Source organism: Monodelphis domestica, chromosome 2, assembly GCF_027887165.1.
Source record: "Monodelphis domestica isolate mMonDom1 chromosome 2, mMonDom1.pri, whole genome shotgun sequence".
NCBI classification, from domain to species: domain Eukaryota; kingdom Metazoa; phylum Chordata; class Mammalia; order Didelphimorphia; family Didelphidae; genus Monodelphis; species Monodelphis domestica.
In genome coordinates this window covers 241836856-241852362 of record NC_077228.1, presented here as the reverse complement: position 1 = coordinate 241852362, position 15507 = coordinate 241836856, and the positions used below count along the sequence as shown (strand labels likewise).

The 15507-nt window shown below is 34.7% G+C and overlaps 1 protein-coding gene across 2 annotated transcripts in view; it reads left to right on the top strand.

The window, feature by feature from the left end:
* The window catches only part of DHRS7C (dehydrogenase/reductase 7C), a 76243-nt gene that overhangs the window by 28153 nt on the left and 32583 nt on the right, over positions 1-15507 (top strand). For both annotated transcript variants that reach the window (XM_007482978.3, XM_007482979.3), the window contains exons 4-5: positions 3345-3555; positions 9047-9139. In XM_007482978.3, coding sequence (XP_007483040.2) covers positions 3345-3555; positions 9047-9139 — 304 coding nt within the window. The remainder of the gene's footprint in view (positions 1-3344; positions 3556-9046; positions 9140-15507) is intronic.

The following is a 15507-nucleotide window of genomic DNA, read 5'->3' as shown; positions in this document are numbered from 1 at the left end:
CACTTAAGAAGTCAACTGTAAATGATCAAATTATTAAAATTTAATTAATTTATTAATATAATAATTCAATGATATCAATTCATTAATAAAAATACATTAAATAAATTGAAATTTAAAATTAGTAAAAATAAATACAATGTAGGGATAATGGTATTAACAAGCTGGTTCAGGAAACGAGTCACATAGAACATAGTATTTAAGTTAAACTTAAAGAAACTTAAGAATTTTCAGAAAGGAAAATGAAAAAAACATGCCTACTATGTAAAGGAATAGAGGTGGGGCATTATGTCCCATGTGAAAAGAAGCAAAAAGAAGAGTTTGGCTAAAGAAAAAAGTATATGAAAGGAAATAATATAAGATCAGTCCAGAAAAGTGAGTTGAAGTTAGGTTGTGAAAAGCCTTAAGGATCTGATATAGAAGTTTGTATTTTATCTTGGAAGCAAAAGGGACACACTGGAGCCTCTTGAGCAGAGACATAACATAGTTAGATCTGTACTTTAGGGATTTTAATTTGGCAACTGTGTGGAGGATGGATTGGAGAGACAGAAAGTGGAATCTGAGAAACCAGCCAAGACACTACTAAAGTAGTCCAAGTTTCGGTAGCCTGAACCAGAGTGAGTCAATAATGTTAAATTAAGTTAACTCTAAAGCTTCAAGGCAAAATTTTTGATCTTGCTCCCTTTCCCTATATTAATTTAAAAAATAAACAAATCAGTAATGTAGAGAGATCTGGTTTTTTTTTATGGTAATCACTATAACTTGAAGGTTTCTTGAAATATATACATTCCTATGACAACAGAGTAAGGAAAGAATGAAGAACAGAGCTCCTAGTTATAAATAATATTGACCCTTATAGTTCTGTTTTTAAGAAGAAAGGTTCTAACAATTTCAACTAGATTCAGGAACTGAGGGCTTCAAAAGTGCTTAGGTTCAGAAACACCAAAAGTTATTTCTACCTTCCTCTCTAAAGCTATTTGGCAGACAAAGATGCAAAGTCACACATCTAAAATACTGCTGTATCCTGAAAAGTCACACATTGGCAAGGTGACAAATAATTATTTCAGAAATGTTGTCTTCAGGAGGCAGAAGGTCCAGGTAGATAAAGCAACTTAGCCAGATTTACACAGCTGATTTACACAGATTTACACATATCAGAGTCAGTATTTAAGAAAAATGATAATTTGTTTATTGAAGGAAGCTCTAAGCCAATTAAATAATAGGACTCATCCCTATCTCTACCTCTATTTTGAGAGCTTCATTCTAAGATTTTAATTTCAAATTCAGTTTTCCTTCAACCACAGTATGTCTTCAAAGCCTGGCATAACTTTTTAAAAAAATCATTACCTTCTATAAGGTTTTGATGTTAAAGGATCACACTGCTGCAGTGTGTATGGATAACATAGAAATCAGTTTTGAACAATGATACATGTATAACCCAGTGGAAATGCTTGTCAGATTCAGAAGTGGGGATGAAAGTGTGGTGGGGGGATCATGAACCATGTAACCATAGAAAAATATTCTAAAAAAAGGGGGGGAATAAAGAGTCAAGAAACAAACACACACACACACACAAATTATTACCTTCCATAACGACAAATCTTAAAATTTTGAGGGTAGATTGTATTTTTAATATATCAAAAATTCATTGTGAGCCAATTTAGTGAATAAGGTAGGGGAATAGACTGATAGACACTGATTAGAGTGAAAAAGAAACAAGATATTGTGATGAAATCAATTGATTTATATATAAATGGTAAACTATACCTGACAACAATTCAAAGAGTGACAAATATCTGAGCAGGACAACACTCATTTGGCTAAATGATCTCTAATCTATCTTGACTCAATAACAGGTAGCTCTCAAAAAAAAGTATGCATGTTAAGTTTAATCCTCTATTTCCCCATCACTTTCTTAAGTCTGAACAATAAAATAAGTGATCTTAATTTGTAGTTTTTGCCAATTTCCAAAAGCATAAATGTTCCCATAAAAAGTTGGCTCTCACTGCTCCAGCATACCTTTGAATAAAATGAGAAAATCCCAGATAGGAAATCATGAAATTTAGGTTTATTCCTGGTTTTTCTACTAATTTACTGTTATTTTAGGCAAATTAATTTCCTTCTTTGAGTTTCGTTCTCCTCATCCAGAAAATCAGGGGTTGGACTAGATGGATGGGATGATTCCTTGCTCTAATATTCTATGATTTTACAATAATAAATGCAATGACAAACATGTATCATCTGCTTCTGTGCTCTTTAAAAACAAAGTCTTCATCATCTTTGACTCTCTTGTTTCTATGTTGTTTTATGTCATTGCTTGGGTTTGGGGATTTTTAAAAAGTATTTAATAATATTTCCCCATATTTTCTGGCTTAAATACCTGAAGAAGTAGTTAAGAATTTTTTTTTAAATTAATAGTGATTCAAGAGAACCAATAAAACATTTCTCTTTCCTGCGGGTATAAAGTTAGGGGTCAACAGGACCATATATTTAGGTAGGGTCGATAGACCAGGTATATTTTATTATATATTTTTCTTTGTTAAAAGAGAATGTTTGATTTGGGGAAGAAAGGAATTTTGGAGCTATATGTATTCAATAAAACATTTTTTAAAAGAATATTGCTCTTGGTAGGACTCCAAGGTTTTACTAGACAGTTATATTATTATCACTGGCCACTCAAAAGACAAAACTAGATGGAAGTTAAAAAGAGGCAGATTTTAGCCCAATGCAAAGAAAAAATTCCTAACTATTATTCAAAAATATAATGGATTGCTTTGGGAAATAATGAGCTCCTCCTCACACAGATCAGAGGCTAGATAACCTCAAGATATTATAAAGAAGATTCCTCCTTCAGACACAGATTGGACAAGTTGATCACTCCAGTCACTTTCCACTCTGAGATTCTGTGGCATAGTAAAAAAAAAATATTGAATTTGGAATCAGGAAGCTTGGATTCTAGTCTTCATACTCACACTTACTAGCTATATTAACTGTAGGAAAATTTCTTAAACTCTCATTACCTCCAGACAACTCTTTAAGTCTCTAAGTTATAGATATATTACCTATCAGCATTGGTGGAGGAGAAGGAGCTCCTTTTTTACATGGGAGTTAGGTACATTGATAAAATTAGAATTTTGAACCTCACAATAGCAGTAACAAAAATCTACCCTGCAGAATTGTGGGGAGACAAACTATAAAGCAGAGGTAAACTGTAAGCATGGCATATGATGAAGTATTTGTCTAACCATCTTCTTTTAAAAGTCCAGCCATTCCCTGGACATTGGCCTGTCTCCCCTGGATGGGAAACTATCCCCTTGATGATTTTATCTTTTTGGTTTGTTCATTAGACATTTACACCAAAGCTTGTTCTCTTGGATCTCTCAGACATCAGCTGTGTCCAGGATGTAGCCAAAGAAATCTTAGATTGCTATGGCTGTGTAGACATTCTTATTAACAATGCAAGCATGAAGGTGAAAGGCCCTGCACAGAATATCTCCCTGGAACTTGACAAAAAGATCATGGATGTCAACTACTTTGGACCCATCACATTGACCAAAGGTATTGTGGCTTAGACCTTTTTTCCAAGAATCCTTTACCTTTGATTCCCAGGAAATAGCTCTTTCTGTTAGATACCTTGATGATCATAGACTTCCTTCTTCCTTTGATTTCAGTTCAAAGGATGATTAGAAAGATTTTAATCTAGTTTTTGAAAATACCAGATGCACACATCCAATGTGTAAAAGGGTTAGAATTCAAGAGACCCAGGGTTTTGTCCCAGCTCTGCCACTAGCTTGTTGTCACTTTTCTCCATCTACAAAATTAAAAGATTGGACTTATCTTCAGCCTTTGTGTTGTGATTTTTTTCATTCATTCAACAAACTTTTTTAAATGTCTGTTATGGACAACAATCTACATATGGAAGAAAATTAAAAGAAAATTAAGAAAAATCCTCTGCCCTTATGGAGCAAACTTTCTAGCAGAGCTAATATAATACATATCATCATTCTATATAATTTTCATATACATATACATCAAAGATCTCTAATTTTGTTCACTGGAAACCTCATCTACAAAACCTATCACATCCCATCTATAATTTAGTAGATTAATCTTAGAAAGTTAATAAAGGTTCATAGAGGGTGCCCATGGTGGCACTGATATTTTGCATTAGGAAATGGGATTTTGACATATGTCTTCCTGGTCCAGAGGTCATCTTACTCTCTGTCATACTGATATTAATGTTATGGAATATTAAAGGTAATTAGTATAAACAAACCAGAGGAATAAAAATAAATGTGGAAATTTTTTTGGAAAACATAAAATACAAAAACAAACAAAAAACCCAGAACTAAAACAGAAGATATGCCAATTTATGGCCATATTAGGAGAAAATGAATTGGAATAAATGGACAAAGAAACCTGATGGATGCTAAGACAGAACTGGAAAGGTATTATGATATTTTATGCATTGAAATTCATGTGCTTAAATTTAAATAGTTGTATTAATATTTAAATAGTAGTGTTCATATTTAACATTTTGTTAAAAGAAAAAAATATTATTCCTGGCAGAGGAAAATAAAAAGCAAAATTAGGGTTGTGTAATTATTTCTTCTCTCCATCTTCCATTATCATGGTCTCATCTAACCCTCCAACAACTAATGGTTCTATCCCTTCCTTGATCTTTCCTCAACATAACTTGAAAACAAATTTAAAATTATTTTTATCATTCTTAATATTCCCCACCATCTAAACTTTAGCAGTTCCAACATTATTTTTACAGGACTATGCCACATTCATCTTTTGATAGCCTCTCCTGCTTCTATCTTCTGCAGAGCTAGCTAGGTGGAACTTTGGATAGATTACAAGGCCTAGGGACTGGAAGAACCAAGTTTAAACCCTGCTTCAGAAACTTAACTAGTAATGTGACTCTGGACAAGTTAGTTAGCCTCTTTGTGCCTTAGTTTATTTAAAATGAGAATCTGGAGAATAAAAATAACTATAGTTAGTTACAACATAATAACAGATACAAGGTTGTGAGGATCATGTAAATTAACATATATAAAGTACTGTAAACCTTAAAGCCCTTTTAAAAATGCTAGCTATTATTATCTGACTTTTTAATATCTGAGTTGATTTGTGAGTTTCTTCCAAATATGGTCCCTTTAGACCAGTGATGGCAAACCTTTTAGAGATGGAGTTCTGGGGCCTATCCTACCTCACCCCCCAGACTGAGTGCTGTGCCCACTCCCCCAGAGACTGTGTGCCATGCCCCCCACACAAGTGCTCCTATTTGACTGCTGGGCAGTGGGGTGGGCAAAGTGAGGAATGTCCTCAGCAAGTGTAAAGGAGGGAGGGGAGTGGCCTGAGTGTTCTGCTCTCCTCTAGCTCTGCCACCTGTGAGCCACCCACCTTATCCCCTGGGCACTCCCATTGAGATGCTGGGCAAAGGGGCAGGGAAATGAAAAAAATGTCATCAGGCAAGATGGAGAGGGGTAAGAGAGCAACTCCACCCAAGATCCTCTGCCTTTCTAGTAACAAAGTCTGGGGGTGGAGGCAGGGTGGGAAGGGAGGTGGCCAAGTGCCCACAAAGAGTATGCTGTGTGCTATCTTTGGCACCCATGCAATACGTTTGCCATCACTACTTTAGGCAATTCCATATTTTCCATCTTATTTAATCTGTGCCTTCATAATTTCATTCTGGAGTATAGTATCTCTCTTGGACTGATTTCCTTCTTAATAACCATAAAAATAAGCTGGCATGGTGGCCCATGTCTCTGATACTGGAGATGTCTGAGTTAGGGAGTTCTGAGACATAGGCAGTGATGGCAAACCTTTTAGAGTCCAAGTGCCGAAACTGCAACCCTCACACCACATGTGAGCCTCTCACCTTACCCCAGACAGGGGAGGGAGGAAGTTCTCCCATTGGTCTGCTGGGCAGAGGGGCAGGTGATGAAAGAAATTCCTCAGGTGCATATGAAGAGGAGAAAGGGAGCAGCCCCCTCTGGCACAGTCCAGCACATGTGCCATAGGTTTGCCAACACAGGGCTAAAACTATTCAGGTGTCCTTGCTAAATCCAGCATCAATATGGTGAGCCCCCTAGGAGCAGAGGACCATCAGGCTGCCTAAGGAAAAATAAAATCTTCTACCCCCAATCAATATTTGGATTCACCTATGAATAGCTCTAACCTGGGAGAAATGAGAAGACCCAGTCCCAAAACAAATAATAACAACAATAATAACAGCTGATATTTATATGGATCTTAAAATATGAAAGAAAGCACTTTAAATACATCATCTCATCTTATGAGGACAAGATTACTAAATTAGTGAACAAAGGGGAATATTACCTAGATTTTACAAAGTTTTGAATGAAGTATCTTCTACTATTCTTATAAGAAATATGGGCAAATATAGATTAGATGATAAAATCAAATAGATTCAGAACTAGTTGAATGACTAGTCTTAAAGAATGGTTCTGTGTCAATATCTCTGAAGATTTCCATTGGAATATACATGGGATCTGTGCTTGATCTGATGAGATTTAACTTTTTAACATTAACTTGGATAAAGACATAGTTAGTTTGCTCATCAGATTTTCTGGTGACAAAAATATGGGGAAAATAATTATACAGAGAATGACAGAACAAGGATACAAAAGAATTTTGGCAGCCTAAGGGATTAAGATGAAACTAATAAGATGAGCTTCAATAGGGATAAATGTAAAACTTTAAACTTTGGATAAAAAAAATCAATTTCACAAATACAAAATAAGGATGCATTGTTAAGTAGCCATTTATTTTTAAAAGATTTAGATTTTAATGGATTGCTGGCTCAATATGGGTTAGATATACAATGAGGTAGAAAAAAAAAAGCTAACTCTATTTGGGGCTACATTAAGCCAGGCATAGCTTCCAGGAACAGGGAGGTGGCAATCCCATCTATATTCTGTGCTTGAAAGATTTCATCTGATCAACACAGTTTAATAAAAATATTGACAAACTGGGGATTATCCAGAGGAGGGCAATCAAGATACTGAAGGGCCTTGAGTCCAGGCCATAAAACGAATAGTTAAAGGAAGTGGGGATGTTTATTCTGAAGAATAAGACTCAGGAAGAATACAAAAATTATTATCTTCAAATATTTTGAGTGTCATTATATGGAGGAGAGATTTAATTTTTTTTGCCTGTTCCTAAAGGGAAGAATTAGAAGCAATGAGTAGAAGTTTCAGAGACTAATTTAGGTTTGATATCTTAAAAAACTTAGCAATTAAATCTGTCGGAGTGGAATGAGCTGCCTTGAGTAATGGTGGTTTCTCCCTTCTCAGAGCTTTCAATTCTTTTCATTTATAGGTTAGACTAAAATCCCTCTGAGGTTTCTTCCAACTCTAAAATTCTATGATTATATAATTATTACACTTTATTCTCACCTGTACACTTTATGGTCCAAACATACTACCCAACACTCTTTGTCTTTGTGCTGGCTCCCCCACTCCCCATTTGGCCTTTCCTGGTCCCCATTGCCTGGTACCTTTTATCTGGTTGCCTTGCTTCTGCTTTGTTTATGTTTGGTATGCATTTGTGTGTGTGTGTGTGTGTGTGTGTGTGTGTGTGTGTATTGCCTCCCCCTTTCAAATATAAGTTCCCTGAGATAAATATTATTTTGAAGACTGAATGATGCCTCCCCTCAACACTGATTGACTAGCAGGCCTTGGAACCACATTTCCCAGTCAACATAATTTTCGATAGGACCTTCTATAGAAATAGTTGGAAGTAGAAGCTACTGGAAAGAGCATAGCATATGTGAAGGAGGTTAATTTGAAACAAATCTGGAAAAAATAAATAGGAGACCACTGTGAAGGACTTTTAAAGTCAAGGAAAGGAGTGTATATTTTTTTTCCTAGAGGAAATAAGGAACCACTAGACTTTCCTTTTCTTCTGTATGTGGCCAAAGGGTTCATAACAAAAAAAGATTAAGAGCTGCTGCCTTAAGGTGTTTCCCTCTTAAGGAAGTCTTTTTCCAAGTCCATGAACACCCTGAAATTTATCCACAAACTCATTGGTTAATTAGTTCTTTGGGGAAATGGTACAAATGGAAAAGATCAGTGAAAAAGTTTGTAAGCAAAAAATAATTCAACCATTGCACAAATTACATTATGTGTGTGTGTTACATCATATAACTGTTAATCTATTAAACCATAAAGCTAAACTAAGGCTAAAACCTACAATCACAATCCACCCAAGTTTCACAAAGGGAACTATTTTTCAATTCACTCCATTATCTCATAGGCCACCAGGCCTCCTCACAATTATTTCTAAGACACTTAAGAGTTTTTTGAGATAAGAAGAGGAAACACCTAACTTTTTCAGTTCTTAAAAAAAATAACTTTTATTAAATACCAATTATGGACATTGTGCTAAGTACTTCACAAATGTTACCTCATTTTATCCTCCCAACAATCCTGAGAAGGAAATGCTGATATTATCCCTGTACTATAAATGAGGAGGGCAGTTATGTGATAGCTGCCCAGCAGTGGATAGCATGCCCAGCCTTGAGTTGCAAAGATTCATCTTCCTGAGTTCAAATTTGACCTCAGATACTTATCAGCTGTGTGACCCTGGGCAAGTTGCTTAACCTTGTTTGCTTCAGTTCCCAAATCTATAAAATAAGCTGTAAAGGAAATGGCAAACCACTCCAGTATCTCTACCAAGAAAACCCTGAATGAGATAATGAAGAGTTGGACACAATTGAAAAACAACTAATCAAATCGATGAGGAAATGGAGGCTCACAGATTAGTGATTTGCCAGAGTCAATAGCTAATAAGTATCTGAAGCTAGATTTGAATTAAAATCTTCCTGATTCCAAGGCCAGAGCTCTATCCATTGCTCCATTTAATTTCCTTATATCTTTTTTAAGCTCCCTTATATATTATTCTTATTCTTATGCTGTTCATATCTTATCCTTAGCCAGGAAGGAATTGTTTATTTACTCATTTAGTAAATATAATGAAGACATTTATTTCAATGCACTAATATTTCTGTATTTTCTAGCCCTACTTCCCAACATGATCTCGCGAAGAACAGGTCAGATTGTATTGGTCAATAACATTCAGGGAAGATTTGGAATTCCACTTCGAACTGCATGTAAGTTGTTAAACCAAAATGTAGAACTGTATGTGACTGCAAACTGAGATTTGCAGGCCTAGAGTGTCTTTTGGTCCAAAAACCTCCAAACATTTTTGAACATATATCCTATCAGTAATAATGATTTGAGTTTGTACCTCCAAAATACATGTATTACTCAACTAACATATTATGTACTTTATAAAATGTTTAAAATAGAGCAACTTTAAAGGATGAAATGAGTATTTTTAAATAATTTAAAATTTTATTTACTAAACTAGAAAAATCTTTTTATACAATTATAAAAAACTGATATGATTGAATCTGCTTTTAAAATTTTTAATACTTTATGATACAGTGATTCAAAGGTTTTATTCTACATTCATTTTATTTTGATACTTAGTTTTAATAATTGTAATAACTGAGAAAGATTTCACAAAGACACATAGGTCCAAATGTAATAAATGTATCATTGACTGTCTAAAGACAGTATCAATCATGATACTATTTTTTTCAGTCCCTTTCACTAATATGCACATTTTAAAATTAAATTAGTCAAGCAAATTTCTCTTTTCCTTGACTTCAGTGCCAGGGTAGGAAGGCAGGGTAGCATAGGGTCTCAGAAGATCAAGTGACAGGACCAGAGGTCTACCCATTCCAGGTTAGGGAGAAAGGACCGAAGCAAAACAGATAGCAAACTATTATATATATTTCCATTAAACACAATTTCAACATCAGCTTTAAAATAAACAATTAAAACATTACTATCTGCAAATGCAGCTTAAGTCTATGCCTATGTATAACTAATTGTCTATGTTATGCTTAATTTACTCCTAATCTATTCACTATTTATTATAACTATTATCTAAGTCTCTAGTCTAATCTATAACCTAATCTTATGTACAACATATATACATGCTATGCTAAATATTTACAGACTCTATCACTGTTACTAACTTAATTATAGTATATACATTATGTAACTTCCTGTAGTTACATCTTAAAATTCTCGTGGGTAGACACCTGAGCAGGAGATGGATAGAGGAAAGAAAGAGAGAGACAAAGGAATAAAGACTCAGAGACAAGGAGTTAAAAAATATGGGCTACATGTTGCCATGCCCCTTTGATGGAATTGAGTGAGGGCTCTACACATGCCCTCAAACTTTTATTGGAGAGTTTAGGAATGTGGAGTGGGAGGTAACTAATGAACATTCGACATGGCATAGGTTTTAACATTGGTTGAATTGACAATCACGTAATCAAAGAAGGAGGAGGCTAATCAAGCTGTGACTTGGTAAGGAATATGGTCTAACAATGTTTAAGCTAGGACCCTGTGGCAAATAATATCCTGATCAGGAATTCTTTTTGTCTTTTGGACTGAAGATTTGGCAATACAATAATCAATAAGTAACATGGCCATGAGTCTGGTAAATGAATACATAGGATACACTATCAATACATCAATAATACTTCCATGATGCTAATATACCTGTTATGCTACACATTATTTATAGAGATTATTTAGGTATAATACAATAATATACATAGTTCCACATCCTGATGTCAGTCAAATAGAAATATCTATTGATATAACCTCCTGTAGTTACATATTAAAATTCTCTTGAGTGGACACCTGAGAAGGAGATTGGAAACTGAGGGAAAATGGATAGAGAAGAGAAAGAGAGAGACAAATGAACAAAGACTCAGAGTCAAGAAGTTAAAATAATATGGGCTACATCTTGCCGTGCACCTCTGATGGTATTGAGAGAGGGCTCTACACATGCCCTCAACCTTTTATTGAAGAGTTTAGGAATGTGGAGTGGGAGATAGCTAATGAACATGTGACATGGTATAGGCTTTAACACTGGCTCAATTGACAATCACGTAATCAAAGAGGAGGAAGTTAAACAAACATGTGACTTGGTAAGGAATGTAGTCTAATAAGGTGTGAGCTAAGACCCTATGGCAAATATCATCCTGCTCAAAAATTCTTTTGTCCTTTGGACTGAAGATTTGGCAATATAATAATCAGTAAGTAACATGATACAATATCAATACACCAATCATATTCCCAAGATGCTAATATACCTGGTATGCTACATGTCCCCCTTTTTGTTTAAAAATTAAGATGAGAGTATATAATGGTAAAAAGAAATTAAAAACTAAACAAAAATAACGAGTATAGCCAACATAACAAATAAAAAATGAATTCTAAATCAAATAGCAAAATTAAATTTAAAAAAATTTATGCAAGACCAATAATGAAAATAAAAATGACCTTAACTCACTAGTCAGTCATCCTGAATTAATGTGATCAGTTCCATAGTCCTATAGGACAGGTGCATTAATATAGCATTTTACCCATGTTCAGCCAAGACTGTAAGAAGTTGCTAGACCTTTAAATCTAAAGAAAGGGACTATAGTTTGAGATGAAAGGGAAGTCTTTCCTTTCCCTTGGTCTGATCATGCATAGTCTTTGGGATATTTAAGCCAAGCCACATAGATATTTGATTGGAACTTTGGTACCAGGCCAACCTGTGTTTGAGGGTGTCAAAACACCACAGCCTTTTACCTCCAACCTTAGCAACCAATATTTATCCATCTCATATGGATTATAGGCCTCTCTATGTCTTAGGCTTCCTGGAAAAGTATAATGTATAATTGCAATCCCTTCTTCTGCAATCAGACAAAATAACTTACTCAACATTAGTCCCATGAGGTTTAACAAATTTTTGCAGGATCCTACAGTCTCAAGACTTTGGGTAAGCATATATAGTAAAGCTTATAGATATTGTTAACTCATATTTAAGGATAAGAATCTTAATACTGCTTTCAATATACTTCTAGTACTTAAAAGAAAATATATGGGGAAAATAATCTGAAAAAATAATCAGGGAAAATAAAAATACAATTAACACAAAATTTTAAACTCATGGCTCACATTTCATGTGGCAATGTTTTAGCTAAGCCAATATGTAATACAAGAATTTTCATTAAAAAATGATTTCTATTTCCCTAATTTAAGTTGACCAAGATTCACATTATAAGCGTACAAAATTTTTCAGCATTAAAAGCTTTTCAAAAACATTAATACAACAATTAATGCGCATTTAAAAGGTACCAATATTCCCATAAACCTTACATTCTGGTTGGTTGTTGCTCTATATCATTTTTAAATAACAAGAATGATGAGAATGAAATGACATTGCAACTTCTGGCTGCATATTTCTGATATAAGCCTTATTTAAACCTCTTCTTCCGTATAAATAAGCCAATCAATATAACAACCAAGAATATGACATTGCCAATGTTTGTAAAATTAATTCTGCCAAACCAATTTTTTGGGTTAATAGAAACTTAAGTTTCTTCCCATTTAGAAGCAATTTCTACAGCTTCTTCCTCATATACAATTTGGTCTAACGTTAATTTCTTGTTGTAAATATATAATATCCAATGTGTTTTCGTGATGTCCCCAAGCATCTTTAATGTGCTGTACTACAGATTGCCATTCATATTAAACATTATCATATTTTAAAATTTGTAATACATTATCCTGTTTGGTTGAAATGACATGAATAAGTAATTCTAGTGTGTCAAGCTTCAACCTCTTTTCTTAGCTAAAATAAGTATCTTTTAAAATTTCCTATGAGAGTCATACCAATGCCTATATAATTGTTATCAGTAGCATTTCTTACAATCCAAGTTTAAATTTTACAATGTATACAAAATAAATTCTTTTTGTCAGTACATAACATAGACATACAAAATGAAGGGTATACAGTAGTGTCTGAACAATTGTAGCTAGTCCCTTCTGATTCCATAATAATGTCTTTGGCTAACACTGGGTATGGTATTCATCTAGTGTCATTAACATACACAAGTGGGGGCTTGTCTATACGAGTTAACATTCTTAATATTGGGGTTTAGGTATAATAGACCAATAGATTTCATCATAACAAGTGTCCATCAGAGTAATGATAGTGAATATAATTGAGAAGTGTAATGTCAGTCTTTGACATGTGTGTAGTCACCAGTGAGCATCTCATCAGATGTGTCCTAAGTGCATCTGGTCTACTGGTGATCGATGTTATCTGTGTTGTTTGCTTCTCTTCCTGGTCCTGTGTCACATGGCGTGATGTGCTTTGTGGATGTCCACATGTTTCCATTATCAGTAGAAATACAAGCAAATCCTTGGCCCAATGTTATCATCCTGTTGGGTCCCCTATGTGGAGGAGAGAAATTATAAGGCATGCAAAAAGGACAAGAAGCAAGACAAGAAGCTGGAGATTGATCAGCTGTCAATCGAAGGAAAATTCCATTTGGAATGTGACCGGGAAACAGTTAAAGGCAACAGCCAACTGCTGGCTGGTTTTCTGGGCTTTGTGTTGATGGTGGTGACCCTGAAGGAAGAAGCTGGGTTTATTTCTGGGACTTGGGATAATCAAGTTGGAGGTGGCCTGGCTGATTTGAAAGCAGAAGGACAATAGTACATATATCTCTCTCTGACTTGCTCAGTTTCATGGTAGTGACTGAATTGCCATTTCTCTCAATATCCTCCAACCTAAGACTCATTGTAGATAATAGGGAAACATCCAACCCTCTTACCTCCATCCTCCATCTTGTCCTGTTCTCCCCAATAAACCCTTACTTGAGATAAAGAAGAGAAAAGTATTTCCTCTGAAACATCATAGTTCACCCTGAGTGACTTAGAAGGAGGCTGAAGAAGGGGAAAGGGGAAACTGAAGGGAAGAAGAGGAGAGGAAGGGAGATTGGAAGAAGGAGGAAGGGAGGTATAGAGGGAGGAGGGTAGGCAAAAGAAGATAACTACCTGATCTATTAGTTATCTAGTAACCATCAAATATACCCTCCAATATCATCTATTACACCTATAGTCTTTATCTCCTGGTAATATTCAAAAAAAATCCAGGGCTACTATACAGTGTAATCCTTATCATTACACTCAAAATGTTATTGCGTGGGAGTAGCATATAGCCCTTCTGGGATGGAGAAGTGATTGATGATTAGGAGTACCATTACATGCCTTTTTTCATTTAAAAGCTTAAATGCAATTTCTAGCTAAATTGTTTTTTAAATAAGTCTGATTCTAATAAAGACATACTTTTTTTTTTTTGCAAATATAAAATGAACCGGTTAAGACAATTCTCATACATACATTTTGGATAATCTAAACAATTTCTGTTGCAATTGAACAGTATCCATTGTACTGTTATAACATTTCCAATTGTACAATTTGTTTTTTGATCAAATTTGGGTAACATGGAACAATTCCAATAAAAGAATTGCAAGTTACATATTGTACAAATACAATTTTTAAGTATTCAGGTACATGATACGCATTGATCGTACAACAAATACCAATATACTTTTAGAATAGAATGTCTGCAAGTCTTTTGTAGGTAAACTGCCTCTCAGTAAAAGTTCATCTGTGTTGATAGTGCATTAGACCTGTCCCTAAGTCAGTGGTTTTGCTTTGTTTGTTCATCTGCTGTTTTTTCTGGTGTCTGGCTTCTGTGTTGTGCTGTGGTTGATGCTGAACAGACATCTGCTTTCTCTTCTCTCTGTGCTGGCTTTCTTTGGAAATGCTTGATGACTTTGGTTTTCTTCCATGGCCTTCTGATATCTGCAAAAATAGAAGCAAAATCTCGACCCCAAATGAAAGACTTATTGGGTCTTATTCAGTTAGAAAGTAACTGAAAATATCCTTTTTGTTTTTTAATTTGGGCTTTTAAATTTCTTTGAGCCCTTTCTCCAATTGCTTTTTTTAAGAATTTTCTCAAATACCAGTCTTATGAGAGATATTCCATGATTTGTCCAACTTAGTCCATCGATTGCTGGTAGAAACACTGTTATTCCAATGTTTTTAAACTGTTTTGGAATGGCTAAATGTGCAAGATTATTTAAAAGATGTGCAATAACATTGCATACTTCTTCATTTTGAGCTTTAGCACATACGTTGAGAGTAATTATCTCCAATCATATATTATTTTTTTATTTTTGCAACAGAATTGTATTGTGATGCCTCCCTTTGCCAAAATTGTGCAGTTCTCAAAATTCTGCAGTTAACTCCTTGAGGTAAATGAGTGATAGATATTATATAGTCCACAAAATTTGCACTGCGAAGGAATTTCACTTGTTTGTATAGAATATTCGATAGATCTGGCATTCTAATATAGTAGTGAATGCTTCCTAAAAAGGAGAGACTGGTAGCCATTTATTTTTGAAATTCCCTTATACATAGGTCAAGGGAGGTTCATGTCAGAGAAAATGTGTGTTATAAAATTTTTCACTCTGACTTCGCAAGATAGTATTCATTGTAATGTGAAATAACAGAACAAATTCTGTATCTTGCATTAGGTTAATATTCATAT